Source organism: Castor canadensis, chromosome 16 (assembly GCF_047511655.1).
Source record: "Castor canadensis chromosome 16, mCasCan1.hap1v2, whole genome shotgun sequence".
In the NCBI taxonomy this organism is placed as follows: Eukaryota; Metazoa; Chordata; class Mammalia; order Rodentia; family Castoridae; genus Castor; species Castor canadensis.
In genome coordinates this window covers 2,240,720-2,258,944 of record NC_133401.1, presented here as the reverse complement: position 1 = coordinate 2,258,944, position 18,225 = coordinate 2,240,720, and the positions used below count along the sequence as shown (strand labels likewise).

The following is an 18,225-nucleotide window of genomic DNA, read 5'->3' as shown; positions in this document are numbered from 1 at the left end:
TCAAAAGTAAAGTCAGAGCAAGCTGCCAAGCTTGTCTTCTGTGTGGGAAATACACTCACCTGTCCACAAAGCATGGACTCAGAGAAGCATGAAGTACAATGAGAGCGAGACTTTAATGGAAGTCTTGCAAGATCAGGTGCCTGTGGTCACAACAAGCATCATACTGTGTAGTGCGAAGTCCCTGTCCTGGTTCCTCACTGGCTGGGTCCTGTAGGACGTAGTTCTTTCCCTGTATGTCACCTCAATTGCCTATTGGGTTCTTTTAAACTAGGCCTCTCTTGGGATTGCTCAAATTCTAGAGGCGGGCTTTCGGGGGTATCTGCCTCCTTTGTGGCGAGAAGGTCTCCCTGTGACGTGTGCCCTCTGGCACATACAGTTTTTCCCCATTTCCTTATTCTATGGTGATTTACCCCTCCCGGTTTAAGTTCCCTTGCCTTGAAAATGGACCACCACGGACTTTATTTCTAACAATCTGAGTGTCCTGGGGATGCAGCAGTTTCTTGAAAGTGAACCAGGACCATGAGATAGTCACTGGAAGGCCCGTGGAGTTGGGGAGTAAGCAGAACACATTGAGGACGGAGCATGTACCCCCAAGACCTCAGTGATGAGGACACAGCCAGGCAAAGATCGGAGGCTAGAGCAGAGGCCCCAGCATGGGAAAGGAATAAACACTGGCAAGTCAAGAGTCAGAGAGAAGTCTGTGTGGCCAGAATTTTTCCCCCTGTCCTGGGGATGGAACTCTGAGCCTTGTGCTTACTAGGCAGGCACTGTACCACTTGCGCCATCCCCAAGCCTTTTGCGTTTACTTTTTGTAGATAGAGTCTCACACTTTTGCCCAGGCCATACTCAAACTGTGATTCTTCTGCCTCTGTCTCCCAAGTGGCTGGGTCCACAAGCCATGTGCCACCACATCCATCTCCCATGTGGGCACAATTTTATGAGCAGTGGGGACAGCGGTGCAAGATTGGAAAAGATCTGATCACATACCAGGCTTTACACCAGGCTGGAAGGAGCTGGGGAGAAGAGAATGGCCAGCTCTTTTAGGCAGTAGACTTGGATGTGTTTTTTTGTTTAAGTATTAGTTGTTGAGCTCGGGGCCTGTAGCTAGCCGGGCAGGAGTTCTGCCCTTTAAGGCACACCGCCAGCTCTTTTTGTGTTGGTTGTTTTTGAGATAGATAGAGTGTTGCTCTAGGACCACCATCCTCCTATCTGTGCTTCCCTACATGGCTGGGATGGCAGGTGTGCACCACTCCCAGCCATTGGTTAAGATGAGGTCTCATGAACTTTTGTGCGCAGGCAAAAAAAAACCAATATTCCCCTCCTGAGTAGCTGGGATTATTGACGTGAGCCACCGCCCCTGGCCTTGTGGGGATGTTTTGCTTCACTGTATGGAAGATGACTGAGGGGAAAGAAGGGTCAGTGACAGGCAGCTTGGTCCCACGAGTGCCTGAACAGATGGTGCACATGTATTCTTCATGACATCCAGCACCATGGGAACTGCAGTTCTGAACGGCACAGTGACTTCTGACTCCAGCAACCCAGAGTTAGGAAGACTTTGCAGGTTGAGGACACAGTGCTTTTTAACACTGTCTCACTTCAGACTCCTCAGTTGCAAGTTTGAGGGTTCCCAGGTGACCCTCACTTGTAAGCAGCTGACTGCACATTGCAGGGTTCCCACTGACACCTCAGGTTCAGTAATTCACCAGAACAGCTCACAGAACTAGCAAGGTGCTCTGCAGAAGATGATGGTTTCATGATAGCAAAATAAGCCAAAGGCAGAGTCACCTACGGGCAAAGTGTAGGAGGGTCTGGAATCAAATCCTCCCAAAGTGTTAAGTTTGGCCACTTTTTCCTCCACGCCAAATAAGAGACAAGTAGTGGTGAAAGGTTTATTACACAGCTCAGGACATGCCGTGGGAAAAGGCAGAATGAGCGCTCAGCCCATCTTCAGCCATCTTTGGGGCAAAGACATAAGCTATAGATTTAAGTAGACAAAAGAACTGGGGCAGGGGACAAAAGTATGCATAAACAGTCCCAGTCACATGTGGCCTGGTTGACCATTATCTCAGCCCTGTTGCTGGGGAAGTTACTTCTGTCACTACTTGATGGGAGCAGCCTGGTCAGGACCAGTGAGTGAGTCATCATCACTGCCTGGCAGGTCGTCTGTCCTGAGGAGGCTCTGCTCTTCCTTTCCTTGGGGGCAGATTTCCACTTCCCTCCTTGTAAAATTGTTATCAATCTTTCCTGCCTTCCTGGATTGCAAGGTGGCTACAGGAGAGAAGGGGTCAGGGCAAAGGACACATGTACAAAATGGAGGCAAGGATGCCAAGCTTTTCAGCCGCATTCAGTGAGTGTGTGGGCTCCGGTGTCCAGTGTTTCCTGGGCTTTCTTGTGCAGGCATGATTGACTGGTTGGGTCATTGACCACGGGCTGAGCTGGGAGGTTGGAGGGAGCTGGATGGCTCAGAGTCCCACCCTCCAGACTCTCCTGAGCCATCTTCTTAATGCAGACTAAAGCATCTGTCAGATGTGCTTGAACCACCTGGGAGTAACAGAAAATATCCTGTTACTCAGAAATGCCAAGTACCACAAGCTAGGACCAAGCACAGCACATTCCTCATTGCCTGGGCTTCCAGCTTGCCTCCCAGGACCCTGGAACAAAGACCAGCCACATTCTTTTTGGTTGTCCTTGTTTTGTTTTGTTGAAACAGGATCTCTCTTTGCAGCCCAGGGTGACCCAGATCCTCTTGCCTCTGCCTCCTGAGCACTGAGATTACCGACTTGCACCAGCACTCCTGGCTGGATTCTTTCTTATACAGACAATGACAGGTTCAGGCTCGGCTCTGCGGGGAGGCCGTTTCAAAGCAGTGCAGCAGTGACTGAGTGAAGGAAGCTGGATATCTGGCTCTTGAGGCAGCAGCCGTGTCTGTGTGTGTTGGATGCAGCTTGTAGGGGTGGACACGAGCATTTCAGAAGTGTGTAGAATGAGAAAAGAAAGAGAGCCCGGGCCAGTTTCTGTCTGGGCCTCATGGGATGCCACCTGGGAAGCATGGACTGGCATGTCCTCCGGCAGGCTTCCCTCCCCGCTCCACCACCCCCGGAAAGCAACAGCTGAGCTCCATCGTACTGAAACTGGGCCTTCATTCAAGCGGTGGCGAGCTGCTTCCCAGGACAGCCAGAAGCCAGGCCCTCTGTGTCCGGGCTTGGGGACAAAGGCCAGCCAAACTGTTTTTGTTTGGTTCACGGAGTATCTCCCCCCAGGCCCCCCCCCAGCCTGTCACGAGGAATCGTCTGATGTGGTGCCTGGTGACGCCTCCGCACAGGCACTCAGATTGCTTTTTCTGCATAGACCTCTAGATCAGCACCACCCAACAGAACTCTCTGGAATAAAGGAGATGTTTTGTGTCTGCCTGTCCATCCAGCCTGGTAGCCATGAACCACATGTGGCTATCCAACAGGCAAAATGTGGCCAGTGCCACTTGGGAGTTAATTTTTAATTTTTATCTAATCTTCATTAATTTCAACTTTAATGTTAACATGTCTGTCGGTTTTCCCTGGATAAATAGTGGCAAACTGTAACCATTTCCTTAGCCAAAGGCAAAGCTCATTTTCAGAACGGATACACCCTCAAAAATGAACTCCTAACGTTTAGGCCATTGTCATTGAGGAGGTAGAGAGTACTTGAGGTGGATGAATCTATTGTCCTTTTGTCTTTCTGGGTGGTGGCTTCCTCTCCTCAAGGTTGGTAGGCTAGTTAATGAAAATATTTTGATTTTGTTTTAATACTTGGAGTTACTTACAGTTATTCAGAGTCAAAATATTGTTTGTAAATTATGCAACTCACTAAGAAATGCTTTTTCTTTTTTTCCTATTGTACTTGAACACGTGGCCTACACCTTGGACCACTCCGCTAGCTCTTTTCTGTGTTGGGTTTGTTTTTTGAGATAGGGTCTCTAGAACTGTTTGCCTGGGCTGGCTTTCAACCGCAATCCTCCTGATCTCTGCCTCCTGATTAGCTAGGATTACAGGTGTGAGCCACCATCACTTAGCACTTTTTTTTTCTTTTTTCTTTTATTTTTATTTTGAGATAGCGTTCCACTCTATGTAGGTCAGGCTGGCCTTGAACCCCAGATTCTCCTGCTTTAGCCTCACATGCTGGTGTGTGCCAGCACACCTGGCCTTAAAATGATGTTTTAAATTTTAGTGGGTACCCTGAAATAGTTACTTGAAAGCTAAAGGAAAAGATACTGGTTTTAATGGTCATAGAAAATCTGTATATAATTTCCATTCTCTGTATTGTTTGGGTTTTTTTTTTTTTTTTCTTTTTGCAGCTGAGGTTTGAATTCAGGGCCTCACGTTTGCTAGGCAAGCACTCCTACTGCTTGAGGCACTCCCGGCATTTCAGCATAGTTTTTTTAAGCTTAAAAAGTTAATTTCCAGAGCCAAGCGCTGGTGGCTCAGCCTGGAATCCCAGCTGCTCAGGAAGCAGAGATTAGGAAAATCATAGTTTGAGTCTAGCCTGGGCAAAAAGTTACTGAAACTGGTCAGCCCTGGAGAAAGATGAGATACCTTACCTGAAAATAACTGAAGCAAAGAAAAAAAGCCTGGAGGCGTGGCTCAGTGGCAGAGCACCTGCCTAGCAAGCACAAGGCTCTGAGTTCAAACCCCAGCACTGCCACCAAAAAAAAAAAAAAGTTTATTTCGCTACAGTGTCACTCATTATGTCCTGTTTTCCTTGCTGGAAAATTGAAAGGATTGGACATTTTTCATGCCCTTTACTGAATGTCTGCTACGTGCTTGGTACAGTTTAGGTGGATTTATGCATATTTGATTTAATCTGCAGAACCCAAACACTGCAGCCTAAATTGTCCTTGAAATGCAGCCTTCGTCTTGGCTGATCCTTATCACAATAAAAGTAACTAAAAGGGGGAAGCTGTGTTCTCCTCCCGTGCTGCCCTTAAGGCTGGCTTCATGTCACTGCTAAGTAAATGAAGGTCTGTGTGGAGGAGAGTTGACCTCTGAGCGTCAGGAAGTCTGGGAAGTGGAGGAGAAGGGCAGGTGCTGGCTGCCAGGCAGGCGGGTGGGAGGTGGAGCACAGGCCTGCAGCTACAGGGCTCCCCCAGGAACCCAGAACGGGGTGCCTGTAGCACTGGCATGGGCTCCATCTGTGTTTATGTGGCAGATGTGGCTATAAAACTCTGTGGGTTTGGTTCTGTTTATTTAGTGAATGGGTGTTATGTTTTCTGTTGTTGTTATGCGAATAACACTGTGACAGTGACACAAATTTTAAAACCAAAAGACAATACTCCATTCACATTCATCACTGTTACCAACAAAAAAAAAAAAAAAAAAACCAAACCTCCAAAGGCTCACACCTGTAATCTTAGCTACTTGGGAGGCTGAGATCAGGAGGATTGAGGTTTGAGACCAGCTTGGGCAAATAGTTCACGAGACCCCCATGTCTAAAATAACTAGAGCCAAATGGACGAATTGTGACTCAAGAGGTAGACACCTTCTTTGCAAGTGCGAAGTCATGAGTTCAAATGCCAGGACTACAAAAAAAAGCACTCCATTTATACACACATCAATCACTCCTACCAAAAAAAACGTTCAGGATTGGGTGTGGCTTGGTGTTGGAGGTCTTGCTGGGCCTGTGTGGCCCTGCATTTTGTCCCCAGAACGCCCAAACGAGCTTTCGTTTCTCCCTTCCATTTCCTCCTGTATGTTGATCAAAATAGCTTATTTCTGACCCTGCTGTAGTTTTGTAATTTTCGTAACTGTGGTGTGTCCTGTGCTTTTCCCATGTATAGTTTTCACAGAGCTTTCGCAGTCATGATGTAAATGATTATGGCTCCATAAAGTAGTATTTTTGAAGTTTCTATGCTGCTAGTTATTTCACAATTTCCACACTCCCCAGAGGTTTCTGATTGTGTTCTTAAACTCCTGAAAGCGCTTACTTTTCACTTTGAAGCACCAGTGTAAACCTGTCACGTCCTCCTCCTCTTAGAATTACCCCAGAGCAGTTAAGGAAAATGAAGGTAGACAGGTCCCATGTTTTCTCCTCTCTTGTTTTTTGGTGCTCAGGTTCAAGCCCAGGGGCTCAGGCATTGTAAGCCTCACTGTAGCACAGACCACACCACAGCCCCAGGGTCTGTGAGACTGTGAGTTTGTAACCTGGAGAGCGGCCCAACCCAGGGAAAGTCAGGGTGTAAAAGGTGCTGAGAGAGGTCTTTAGACGGCAGGTGACTTAGGCAAGGCAGTCCTCAGAGTAAGCCCACCCTCTCCTGACTGGGACCGTGGAGGTGGGTGTGAGGAGCGGCACAGAAGCAAGACGCAAGACGAAAGACGGCATCACAGGGACAGCCAGGTCTGCGGGAAGTGGAGCTTGAGAGGACTCAAGTTAGGAGGGACAACTTGCCGTGGCAGCCCTGGGGCTGTGGCACCCGGTGGCTGAATCCAGGAAGGACTGGAGTGCTCCCTCTCATACCCCCTGTGTCTGAAGGAAAGCGTTGGCCGCTGGGTTCTGTCCCTCACCTGTCCCCTGTGGGAACTTGCTGACTGCAGCTGGGATGGGGAGAACATACACTGAGCGGTGATGGATACCCAGGACAGAGCCCACACTAGATCTGCAGGACAATATGATAAGAGAGAAAGGGGAGGGAAGACCGGAAACCAGTGGCCCATGGAGGACAGTCGACAGCAAAGTCACAGCAGTGACCATGTGTGTCATGATGCAGAGATCAGGAGGATCTCGTGAGACCCTATCTTGAAAAATCCCAACCCAAAGACGGGCTGGTGGAGTGGCTCAAGCAGGAGAGCACCTGCCTAGCAAGCATGAGGCCCTGAGTTCAAACCCCAGTACCACCAAAATAAATAGATTGATAGATCACTCGCTGCAGTGGAAGATGAATTCAAAGCAGACATGAGAAGGCATATACCATGTGAAAGGAGAATGAGAACGAAAGGAAAAAACACAGGCTGGCAGAACAGAGACAGGAAACAGAACAAACAGGCCCAGCCATAATGGAGATTGCCACCACATTGGCTGCAGCCCACAGGGCAGCAGACTGCAGAAAGCCCAGCAGGAGAGAAGCGTTGGACAGGCTGAGAACAGCAGACAACATGCAGTAGGAATGGTGAAGTTGAAGGTGTTAAAGAGGCCCAGCTCTGTGGCTCACGCCTGTAATCCCAGCTACCCAGGAGTCTGAGATCAGGAGGATCGCAGCTCGAGGCCAGCCCAAGCAAATAGTTTGGGCAAATAGCCCATCTCACAAATAACCAGAGCAAAATGGACTGGAGGTGTAACTCAGGCAGTAGAGCATGTGCTTTGTAAGTGAAGCCCTGAGTTCAAACCCCAGTACTGCAAAAAAAAAGAGGCAGAGAGGGCAAAGGAAAGAAAGGAAGGAAAAGAGAGAGAGAAAGGCAGAAGGAAAAATCCATGAGTAGCAAAGTAGACCCTATGTAATCCAGGTAAGATTTAGAAAATGACACTCTGACTTAAGTATATTGAAGGGGAAAAAAAAAAAAAAAAACCCTAGCACTAGAAGAGAATCCAGTAGCGATTATAAATATGGTGCACGTGAACATGTCATTTTTATGCCAAAAATGCAAGGAGACTTGTTGAAACCAATTAGTGTGTTTATTTGCTGAATCAATACTACAAAAGCACAAAAAAAATTTTGAAAAAATTTATTATTTCCTCACAGCAGGTGTAACTTGAAAAGTAAATAGACCTGTGGATCCCACACGTCAGTAGAATAAAGGACAAAAGACGTGGTCATCTCAGGTGTCACAAGCAGCATTCAGAGCTCAGTGTCCCTTCATTCGGCTGTGTAAGGAGTGTGGTTCACTCAGCCAACCAGGAATAGAAGGGCTCTGCTCATCACGCCGACATAAGTGGCAGCGAGAGCTGAGAGCTGTCTTCCTCAGTCAGGGACAAGATGAGGTGTCTACTCACCTCCTGTGCTCCCCATTGCCCCCACAGGTGCTGCTCAGGCAGCTTAGCGCGGGTGCGAGGAAGAAGTAAGGCGCTCTCTGCAGGTGACGTGGTCTTGCATATAGAAGCCCTGTGAATGATCAGACCTAGTAAATTAATTTGGCAAAGTTACAGGACACAAGGTCGGTGTACAGAAATTAATGCTGTTTCAGGAGCAGTGAGCAAACCGAAAACAAACTGAAGTGTGAAACTTAACTTGAGAGTTAGAAGACAGTTTTGCTGAACAGTTTTACCAGACACGGTAGCACACACCTGTAATTGCCATTACTTGGGAAACAGAGGTAAGAGAAGCATGGCTCACAGGTGACCCCGGGAAAAACCAAGAGACCCTAACTGAAAAATAAAGTAAAAAAAGGGCAGAGCTGGGGCTCAAGTAGCGTAGGATTTGCCTAGAAAGCATAAAGTCTGAGCTTAAACCCAAGCCCCCCTCCCCACTCTCAAAAAAAAAAGAAAGAAAGAAGACAGCTAGGTGCTGGTGGTTCACGCCTATAATCCTAGGTTCTTGGGAGCCTGAGATCAAGAGGATCAAGGTTCGAGGCCAGCCTCAGCAGATGGTTCACAAGGTTCCAACTCCAAAATAACCAGAGCAAAATGGACTGGAGATGTGGATCAAGTGGTAGAGCGCCTGCTTTGTAAGTGCAGAGCTGAGTTCAAATCCCAGTCCCACCAAAAACAAAGTTTTCTTCCAGTTGGTCTGTGTTTAACATGCTCTCTCTAGTCCCAGGTGGCCTCTCTAAATCCCAGAATGACTTTCCATAGAGGCTGACACCGGTCTCAAAACTTAGGTGAAAACTCAGGGGACCCAGGATAGCCAAAACGATTTTGAAACAGCAACACAAAGTGGGGAGACTCTAACTTAGTAATTTCAGAACTCGATGCAGAGCTGTAAGAGTCAGCACTGTGACAGTGGCACCAGGGCAGGCTAGAGGTCATCACCATGAAGTTGGGAGCCCAGAAAGAAATCCTTGTGTTTATGGTCAGTTATTTACTGAGGGTAACGAGAGTCGTTTCCACAGGTAATTGAGGACCACTGGGTTTTTACCCACACAAGACTGAAGTTGAGGCCCTTCCCACGCTGTGCTCGATAGTTAACCAGGGTCCAGGGCAGACCACAGCCCCAAGCCTCAACCCTTGCAGCGGTCTTGAGGTTGCCCGCACTTCTCTGATACAACACCAAAAGCACAGTGACTTCAAGAAAAAAAAAATTAATGAAGCGGTCTTCATCAAAATTACAAGTTTTTGTGCTTCAAAACACTATCAAAAAAGTGGGGCCGGCAGGGTGGCTCAAGTGATAGAGCGCCTGCCTAGTGGTGGTGAAACCCTGAGTTCAAGCCCCAGTACCACTCCCATCCCCCCTGAAAAAGGAAAGAAACTGATGCACTTAAAACGGAAGAAAAATTTTACAACCTATATATTCCTTAAGACTTACAACTAGAAACACGTAAAGAGCTGTTACAAGTCAGTCATAAAAGACACCCCAGTTTTTATAGGTGTTCCTCCAGTGACAACACACAGGTGGCCGGTGCACACGGGAGAAGACGCTGGCTGGTGTCAGCTGTCGGGGATTGCAAGTGGAAATCACACCTAGCAACAGGGCGATGATTTCAGACAAGTCAGAAGTTTGAACCCTGCTACACCAGTGCCAGGAATTTTAAATCCTGCAGGCGCTTGGGAAGACAGTGTAGAGTTAGTTCCTCAAACAGTTAGACATAGACCAACAATATTTCTTTCTTTCTTAATTTCTTTCTTTTGATACAGGTGCCCAGACTGCCCTTCAGTCCCTGGGCTCAAGTGATCCTCCTGAGTAGCCGGGACTATAGGCATGCACCACCACACCCAGTTTACCATGTCATCTTAGCTATTTTACTCCTAAGTGTATACCCAAGAAAAATGAAAACACACTTCCACGAACACTTAACCACAGTTGTTCAGAGCAGCGTTTTCATAAAAGCCAAAAAGTAGAAACCCAGATGTCCATCAACTGATGAATAAATTATGACTTATCTGTATAATGGTATATTGTTTGGTAATTTTTTCATTTTTATTAGAATATATTCATTGTGACAGTTTTGTTTTGTTTTGTTTTGTTTTTTTGTGGTACTGGGGCTTGATCTCGGCATTTACCATGAGCCACTCCACCAGCTCTATTTTTGTGAAGGGTTTTTTTGAGATAGGGTCTCAAGGAACTATTTTCCCAGGCTGGTTTTGAACCGCAGTCCTCCTGATCTCTGCCTTCTGAGTAGCTAGGACTCCTAGTGCCTGGCATGACAATTCTGAATAGTCTTACAGTGTACGTTGGTTAGCTCATCCCCACCATCCCTCCCCTAACTGCCTCCCTGCCCCACTTATAGCAATCGCAAGAAGTTTTTTGTCTATTTCATATAAGTACATGAAGTCCATGCACCATACTCCCTCACCTCCATCTCCTCTCTTCTCCCTCCCCTCCCACAAGTGCCTACTTTTCCGTCCTGTTGGCAATTTTGAAGAGTTATCAGAGCGTGCTACATCACAGATGAGCCTTGAACACAGTGTGCACACGAAAGAAGCCAGGCACACAGGTCCTCGCAGCCTCTGATTGCATTTATAGGAAATGTGCAGGCGGACAGCAAGAGGACCTCTGGTTGCCCAGGGCTGACGGGCAGGAGGAGCTGCACAGTGACCATTGGGGGCTCATCGCCTCTTCCTGAGGGAGATGAAAATGTGAAACTGATGGCAGTGATAGTCTCACAGCTCCCGTGAATGTGGCGTGAGCCACTGAAAGGTACACGCCAAGCTGGTGAGCAGCGTGGCCTGTGAGTTCCACATCAGTAAAGCTGTAAAACAAGAGAACAAATGTGGGGGGGAAGAGACCAAGGGGTCTTTCTAATAGAACTTGCGGCTCTTTGTGCTGATTCTACAGCCACTAGCCAGATGTGTGCGGGACCTGAAGAACTGGGTTTTGTTGTTCTTAGGGGCCTGAGGTTTGAACTCAGGGCTTCACACTTGTGACGCAGATGCTCTACTGCTTAGGCCATGCCTCCAGTCCATTTTGCTCTGGTTATTTTGAAGATGGGGTCTCGGGAAGTATTTGCGCCAGGCTGGCCTTTGAACCTGGAGCCTCCAGAGCTCAGCCTCCCTAGTAGCTAGGATTACAGGCGTGAGCCATGTCGCCCGGCAGGAATTGGCTTTTTAGTTTTAATTAACTAGGGGCGTGTGGCTGGGGGCTGAGGAACTAGCACTTCAGCTGTAGAAGCATGTCCCCAACTGAGCCACCCATTGTCACTGCTGTTACTGAGCTTGGCCTGGGAAGTAGACAGCAGGACAGTTGGAAAGGAGAAGGTACAATTGTTTTTTTCATGGGTGATTGTGATTATAGATCTGGAAGCCCCAGAATAATCATCTGAGAAACTGTTACAAGCAGTAAAAGGAATCCAGCCTGTTGCAGGATACAAAGTTAGATACATAAATAAAACAACATTTACTTTTAGATAATGTGCAGTGGAGATTCACGGGACAGAGGTACTCAGACGAGCTGTAGTGCAGTCCTGTTCCTTCTACCACTGGCTCCTCCGCTGTCATGAGCCACTGCTGTCACCTTTTGTTCCCCCAAGCCCTCTCTGGCCCTTCCCTCACCTGCCCCCTTGAGCCCTGTTTCTCTGGAAGTGGAAGCCAGGTTCTGGGTTCCATCCGCACCACCTGCCTCCTGCCCGCTTTGCTGGCTTTGCTTCTGAGTCTGAGCTTCAGTCTCCTGCCCAGCTGCTAAAGCTCCAGCCCTCGTTCTCCCTTGCCCTTTCTCCCATTCTGGGGGAAAAATCTGTCGTGACCCACGCTCCCTCTCAGCTCTTGTCCCTTAACACCAAAAGCTTCAAAAAGCTGGGCAGTCCCGTTCCTCTCATGACCGGCCCTTTCTTGAGCCTGCGCCAATTGTGCTTGTGCCTCACTGCTCCAGGAATGTTCTTGTTAAAAGCACAGTGGCCTCCACGGTGCCAAGCTCTGGTCATTCCCTGCCCCCGTTTGACCAGGCCTGGTGGCATCTTTCTTGGCTCCCAGGACACTTTCTCCTGGCCTCCTCTGCGTCTGATTCTTTGGTTCATGAACAGGCAGCTCCCCAGCCTGCTGCTCTCTTCTTGGCAAGGTTCCCAGAACCTTCTGGCCACCCCCATTTCTAAGAACAGTCCTGCCCAAGGCACTGTGTGCTATCTGTAGACTCCCCTTCCATAGAACTCCAACCCGATGACCAGCCTCCCATTGGCCACCTTCATGTGACACCCAGCAGGAGTGATACTCACCCTCAGGTGTTTGTCCCGAGCCTTCTCCACCTCCATCACCTTTCAGTAGCTCAGGTCTGGCACCTTGAAGAGTCCTGTTCTCCCAGACACCAGCTCTGCCTGTCCCATGTCTAGCATCAAAGCCCTTTCTGGTTTCCCAGCCTGGCTCTTGCTCTCCATGGTCCATTCTGACGCAGCAGCCAGTGTGAGCCTTTGAAACGTACATCGGCTTAGGTCTGCACGAAACCCTTCACGTTCAGACTTTGCAGGTCTGAGACCAGACTCCTGACTCCCTCCTGCACAATCACACCGCTTCTCACTGTCAAGTGTGAGCACAGAGCCCTTGTCACCCACCAGGAGCAGGTGGGTGCTTCCCACCACGCTTCCTTTCTGTCTCTCTTGCCCCTGCCACTCCTGACCTTACTGACCAATCTTCCTGCTCCCCAACTCAGGCCTCTGTTGTCGCTGTCCCTCAGTGCCTGACTGGCAGGCTCGTCCTCAGGTGTCCACATGCCTCTCTTGCCGCCTCTGCAGGGTTCTGCTCAGTCAGTGAAGCCGTCCCCACCATCCTTTAAAATCAGCACCTCTCTGTCTCATTCCCCATTTCACTCTTTCCCTGGCATTTCTAGCATCTCACAGTACAGGGGGTGCTTGTTTATTTCTTCTCTTTTCCCTCTACTCTGGGTTATAAACTTGACCAAGGCAGACATTTTTGTCTTTCCCACCGAATCTCCCAGCAGAAAAGTGCTTGTCACTTGGTGGTTGTCAATAGGTATACTGGATGGGTGGGTGGGCAGATGGGTGGGTGGGTGGAAGGATGGGTGGATGGGTGGTTGGGAAGATGGGCGGACAGATGGGTGGGTGGGCAGGTGGGTGGATGGGTGAACAGATGGGTGGGTGGGTGGGTGGATGGATAAGAGGATGGGTGGGTGGATGGATGGATGGGTGGTTGGGAAGATGGGTGGATAGATGGGTGGGTGGGCAGGTGGGTGGATGGATAAGAGGATGGGTGGATGGATGGGTGGATGGATGGATGGGTGGATGGATGGATGGATGGATGGGTGGGTGGATGGGAAGATGGGCGGATAGATGGGTGGGTAGGCAGATGGGTGGACGGATGGGTGGGTGGGTGGATGGATGAGAGGATGGGTGGATGGATGGAAGCATTGGTGGATAGGCGGCTGGCTGGATGGATGCAATGGTGGATGGATGGGTGAATAAATGAATGAATGATTGAGGAAGATGGATTGGAGAAGAATGCAGTACAGGAGTTATTTTAATAGTTGAGGCAAAGGTGATTTTGTTCTTTACCTTGCGATCCCTTGGTTAACCTTTTCCTTTGTTTCCAATGCATTGTTCTTGTTCAGAGGTCAACTCCTTGGGGTCCAGGACTCAATGCTCACACCTTTTTGTTTCCCCTGCAAGTAAATGTAGAAATAACTGAGGAGGGATATGCTCTGTGGCTAGCAGCATCTTTCCGAGTCTCTTTCCCAGTGTGATGTTTTGCACCTCGCTCTTGCTCATGTGACAGTGCAAGTCCTGCCTCCCCGTCAAGCACTCCTGCAAAGCTAGAGTCTCTGTGTTGAACGGGGCCTCGCAGTTAAGTGCAGGAGGCAGCGTGAGGCTGCTGATGGCTCCAAGCCCAGTGGACCGACTGTCGCTAAGGCCAGCAGCCTCACCTGCTCACCACCATGCATGACAGCTGTCACGGGTCACAACTAGCTCCACTCCAGGGCAAGAATCCCTGCATTCTGACAGATGGACGCAAATTTACCCAGACAGTAAGCCACGTAAAAACGTTTGCCGGGGGCACGGTTCCCAGGATAGAGCCTGAAGAACAGCTGTCCTGTCACAAGCTCCCGTTTCTTGGTGCCTCATTCTGGAACAGACAACGTTTGTAAGGTCAATCTCTCATCGACTTCCTTGCCACCTGCAGCGTAGCTGTTGGTGGGGAGGGGACAGTTTTTATAAATAAAAGCTATGTACGTGAGAGTAAAAGAAAAAAACCTAACTTGATGTGTTTCCAGATTTAGTGTCATTTGTCCCAAACAGCTTGTTAACCTTTTGTGCTTTAACACCTGTGGCAGTTCCAAGTCCTTACCTGAACAGCCATTTTTTTTCCCCTCAGTGGCTTCTCCTCTCAGTACTTCAATTGCGACATCATCTGCTACTAAGATGGTTCTAGCTGTACAGTTCTTTTGTCTTTTCTGTCATTCTCATCAGAGATGTTTTTATTATTCTCTCAACAAACATCGTGTTCCCTGTGCAACCTATGCATTAAGTGTGGACTGTCCATGGGGCTTGCGTTCTGCAGAGGGTACCTTGCTTTGATAACTGTTCTCATTGGCACCAGCCACCAGGCAGAGTATAAATTGCTGTGAAACTGAAAGCATTTGAGGAAACAGATGTTCTCTGAGCACATGGCAGATGTAACCCTTTCAGGCGTCTGTGATAAAGCAGAGTATCAGGCTCTCTGCAGCGGAGGCCAGGACTACCAAGGAATCGGGGTCAGTGCAGTTTTGCTAATTAGAACCCCCATGTTTCTTAGGTTCTGGGCATAGTAAAGAGAGCTCTGGGGCACACATGTTCTGCTTTTAGAACTCTGAGCGTTTGCTCCTCATCTTTGTAAGACTGCTTTTTCATTCCTAGAATCATGCAGGAAATGAAGCCATAGATGTGGATGAGTAATTTGGCTCTCAGTTGCAGTTGTACGTTTGGTGTTAGGATTTTCCAGGGAAGGCAGCTGGGGAAGAGAAAAGAAGTGGAATTGAACTTAAATCTTCCTTACCCATATGGACAAAAGCTAGTATTCAGTCAGTTATCATCTCTTTGTAGTCTGTATGGTTACTTGACTAAGTAGGAGTTTGAATATTACAGAAGCCAGTGATACCAGTTCAGTTTTATGTCACATAACTCAATGCAACAGTTTTTCTCAAAAATTAAAGATACCCGAGTAACACAGCTGCCGAGGAAGGGTGCGCGGGTCAGGAGCACCTGAAAACTTAGCAGTCTGCGCGCACAGTCTACAGTCGTCCTCTCCACCAGCTCAGCTGTCGGAGGGTGTGCGGAAGACAGAAATCTTTGCCTCCCGGATTGTTCTTTTCAGACAGCACGAACGCTGATAAACTTCACTTTCAGAGTTTGATGGCCTTTTTAATGCTTCATTTCCCCCAGGCTAAGTTTGTTTTCTGTGAAAGGAAGTTCCCACAAATACCAGGAGGCTTGCCATCCTCCCCGCTGTGATTCGGAAAGGAGTCAGCAGTGAACCACCTAACGGTTTGGTCTTCACAGTCAGTAGTTGGGTATTTGCACTCTTAAATAACTAATTTTTTTCAGTGTTTTCTTCATAAAGAGATTTCTATTTTTGAAGGACAGGAGGCATATTTAAAGGGTGAGAGAGATACATACATTAAGTAACTTCCAGATCTAAAGATGAATGTTTTTTGGGGGGCGGGGGGAGGGGTGGCACTGGGATTTGAACTCAGGACCTCATGCTTGCAAGGCAGGCACTCTACCACTTGAGCCACTCCCCCAGCCCTCTTCTGTGATGGGTATTTTTGAGATAGGGTCTCTCAAACTATTTGCCCTGGCTGGCCTTAAACCTCGATCCTCCTGACCTCTTGCCACCTGAGTAGCTGGGATTACAGGCGTGAGCCACTGGTGCCTGGCTCATGAGTGATTGTTTTGCTGGGATGTTTATTACTCTTTGAGTGATCAATGGGAGGTGGGCGAAGCAAAGGCGTGCTAAAACGAGGGATTCACCAGTTAGCTGATGGGGGTTCAATGTGATCTGTGAGCGGAGGCCATGTGAAGGGCAGAGAGGCGTTACACCTGACAGCAATGGGCTTTGAACGCTGGAGTAAAAGAATCTGTAACGACATAGATGGTAACTTTTATTCATTTCTGCTTTCATGCAGATGGAAAACACCATCTAAGGGTGTTAATAGGATTGTTCCAGAAAAGGCTCCTTCATCTTCATTACCAGTTTGCCTCCATATTTTGTTAATGATTTAAATTTTAAATTTAAGTCAGTATCAATGGCTGAGATTAGTAGGATCAAGGTTCGAGGCCAGCCCGGTTAAATAGTTCATGAGCCCCATCTCCAAAATAACCAGAGTAAAATGGACTGGAGGTGTGGCTCAAGTGGTAGAGTGCCTGCTTTGCAAGCCCTGAGTTCAAACCCCAGCCCACCAAAAAAAAAAAAATTCAATAAAAGCCTCTTATAACCAAATTGACTAATAGCTATTACTTTAAAATTTTGGTTCTTCTATGTTGGATACCTATCTAAGAGCGGCTTAAGAGTTTCATGTGTCCATTTACCCATGGGAACATCTGCCCACCAGGGTTACCTGTGTCAAAGTAAAACTCATCTGTGAAAGCTCTGCCCCATCTCACTAAGAGTAACAAGGAGACGATTGGTCTTACAGGTGAGTATCTAATGCAAGTATAGTTCTGTACATCTGGGACTTTATTTTATTTTTCTGCAGTACTGGGGTTTGAACTCAGGGCCTGAGGCTTGCTAGGCAGGCACTCTACCACTTGAGCCACTCCGCCAGCCCTTTTCTGTGAAGGGCTTTTGTTTGAGATAGGGTCTCATGAACTATTTGTTCTGGCTGGCTTTGAACCCTGATCCTCCTGATCTCTGCCTCGTGTGGAGCCAGGATTACAGAAACTGGCACCTGGCTGGGACTTTTTTTTTTTAATTTCTGAAAATTTTTAATTTGTGGGAAATCTTAGAAAAACACCTCTGAAATATCAGCTTAATTGGAACTGGTGACTGCATTTTAAACAGTGGCTTTTTAGGAACAATTTTACACGTCCCCAGAAGTAGAGAGGAGAGGGTGACTGGCGCCCGAGTGTCCGTGGTCCACTTCACTGCTCGTTCGTCAGGAGTCTTGCCTGTATTTGCCGAGCCTTTTCTCTTTCAGCTGTAGCTGTGTCTCACTTCCACAGCGACAGTGCGTTTCTGAACCGGGCGAGGTCAGGTAAACGCAGCCGCTGTCACTGTTTCAGGAGGTGGAGCGGGAGATCTCGTTCAGGACGGAGTGCGGACTGTACTACTCCTACTACAAGCAGATGCTGCAGGCGCCGACCCTCACGCAAGGTAACCAGGCCGGTGGCCCCCGCCTTCTGCCCTCTGCAGTCAGACAGAACGTGGGGGCGGGGGTGCTCCACGCTCCTGTGGCTTCCCCGTTAACGTCCCGTCACTCCCGGACCGTGTTTCGCTCCAGAAGAAGTTGGTTCTGTAAAATTGCGTGTAACTGTCCTGTTCCTGCTGTACTTATCCCAAAAGAGATCCCTGCCACTTCTCACTTCCTTGTTGATTTCTCTCTTGATCGTTTAGGAACAGGCATCCCAGACGTGTTGTCTGAAACCAGTCGGCATTTTAATCATGAAAGCTGCGATTGTCTCTAGGGCCCCCACTTAGCCCTCTGTCCCCACACTTGTCATTTTCCTGCGTTCTTTCTTTTCCCACGTGGCTTAGAGCCACTCTCTTTCTTGTACTGAATGGAACCCTCCCCAACGTCTTCTCCTGGTCCTCTCCTGACGAGTCCGTGGCATACCACACTTGTACACGTGACACAGCTGCCCTGTCTGGGCTTCACTTGCGTTCAGCTGTGGTATTTTTGGTAGGGATTCTTCACAAAGGTTGAGTACCTCGAGTGGGGAGTGTTTTCAAGCATCACACAAATTCAGTGGTTGACTTGTTTCCGTGTGTTTTTGTCATTCGTGGTGATGACTTTTTTTTTTTTTGTGGTACTGGGGCTTGAACTCAGGGCCTACACCTTGAGCCACTCCACCAGCCCTTTTTTGTGATGGGTTTTGTTGAGATAGGGTCTCGCTAACTACTTCGAACCTGTTCTCTGCCCCCTGAGTTGCTGGGATTACAAGCATGAGCCACCAGCACTTGGCTTGGTGATGATTCTTTTAGAAAATTCCAAGCATAAAAAGGCAGAGAAAATCCCTGATGAATTTCCCCATA

At 48.2% G+C, this 18,225-nt stretch overlaps 1 protein-coding gene and 1 non-coding gene across 11 annotated transcripts in view; one reads left to right on the top strand and one right to left on the bottom strand.

Annotated features, from left to right (window-relative positions):
* Dpy19l3 (dpy-19 like C-mannosyltransferase 3) overlaps window positions 1-18,225 on the top strand; it is a 74,557-nt gene that overhangs the window by 8,078 nt on the left and 48,254 nt on the right. For 8 of the 10 annotated variants that reach the window (XM_074058832.1, XM_020182082.2, XM_074058833.1 and 5 more), the window contains one exon: window positions 17,256-17,346. The exons of 1 other annotated variant lie outside the window; for it this stretch is intronic. In XM_074058832.1, coding sequence (XP_073914933.1) covers window positions 17,256-17,346 — 91 coding nt within the window. Of the gene's footprint in view, window positions 1-16,531; window positions 16,670-17,255; window positions 17,347-18,225 lie in introns of all 10 variants that reach the window. One more of the 10 variants, XM_074058835.1, reaches the window with a different exon arrangement.
* On the bottom strand, window positions 15,695-15,775 carry Trnaa-ugc (transfer RNA alanine (anticodon UGC)). Its single transcript has one exon. It is a non-coding gene; the product is annotated as a tRNA-Ala (tRNA).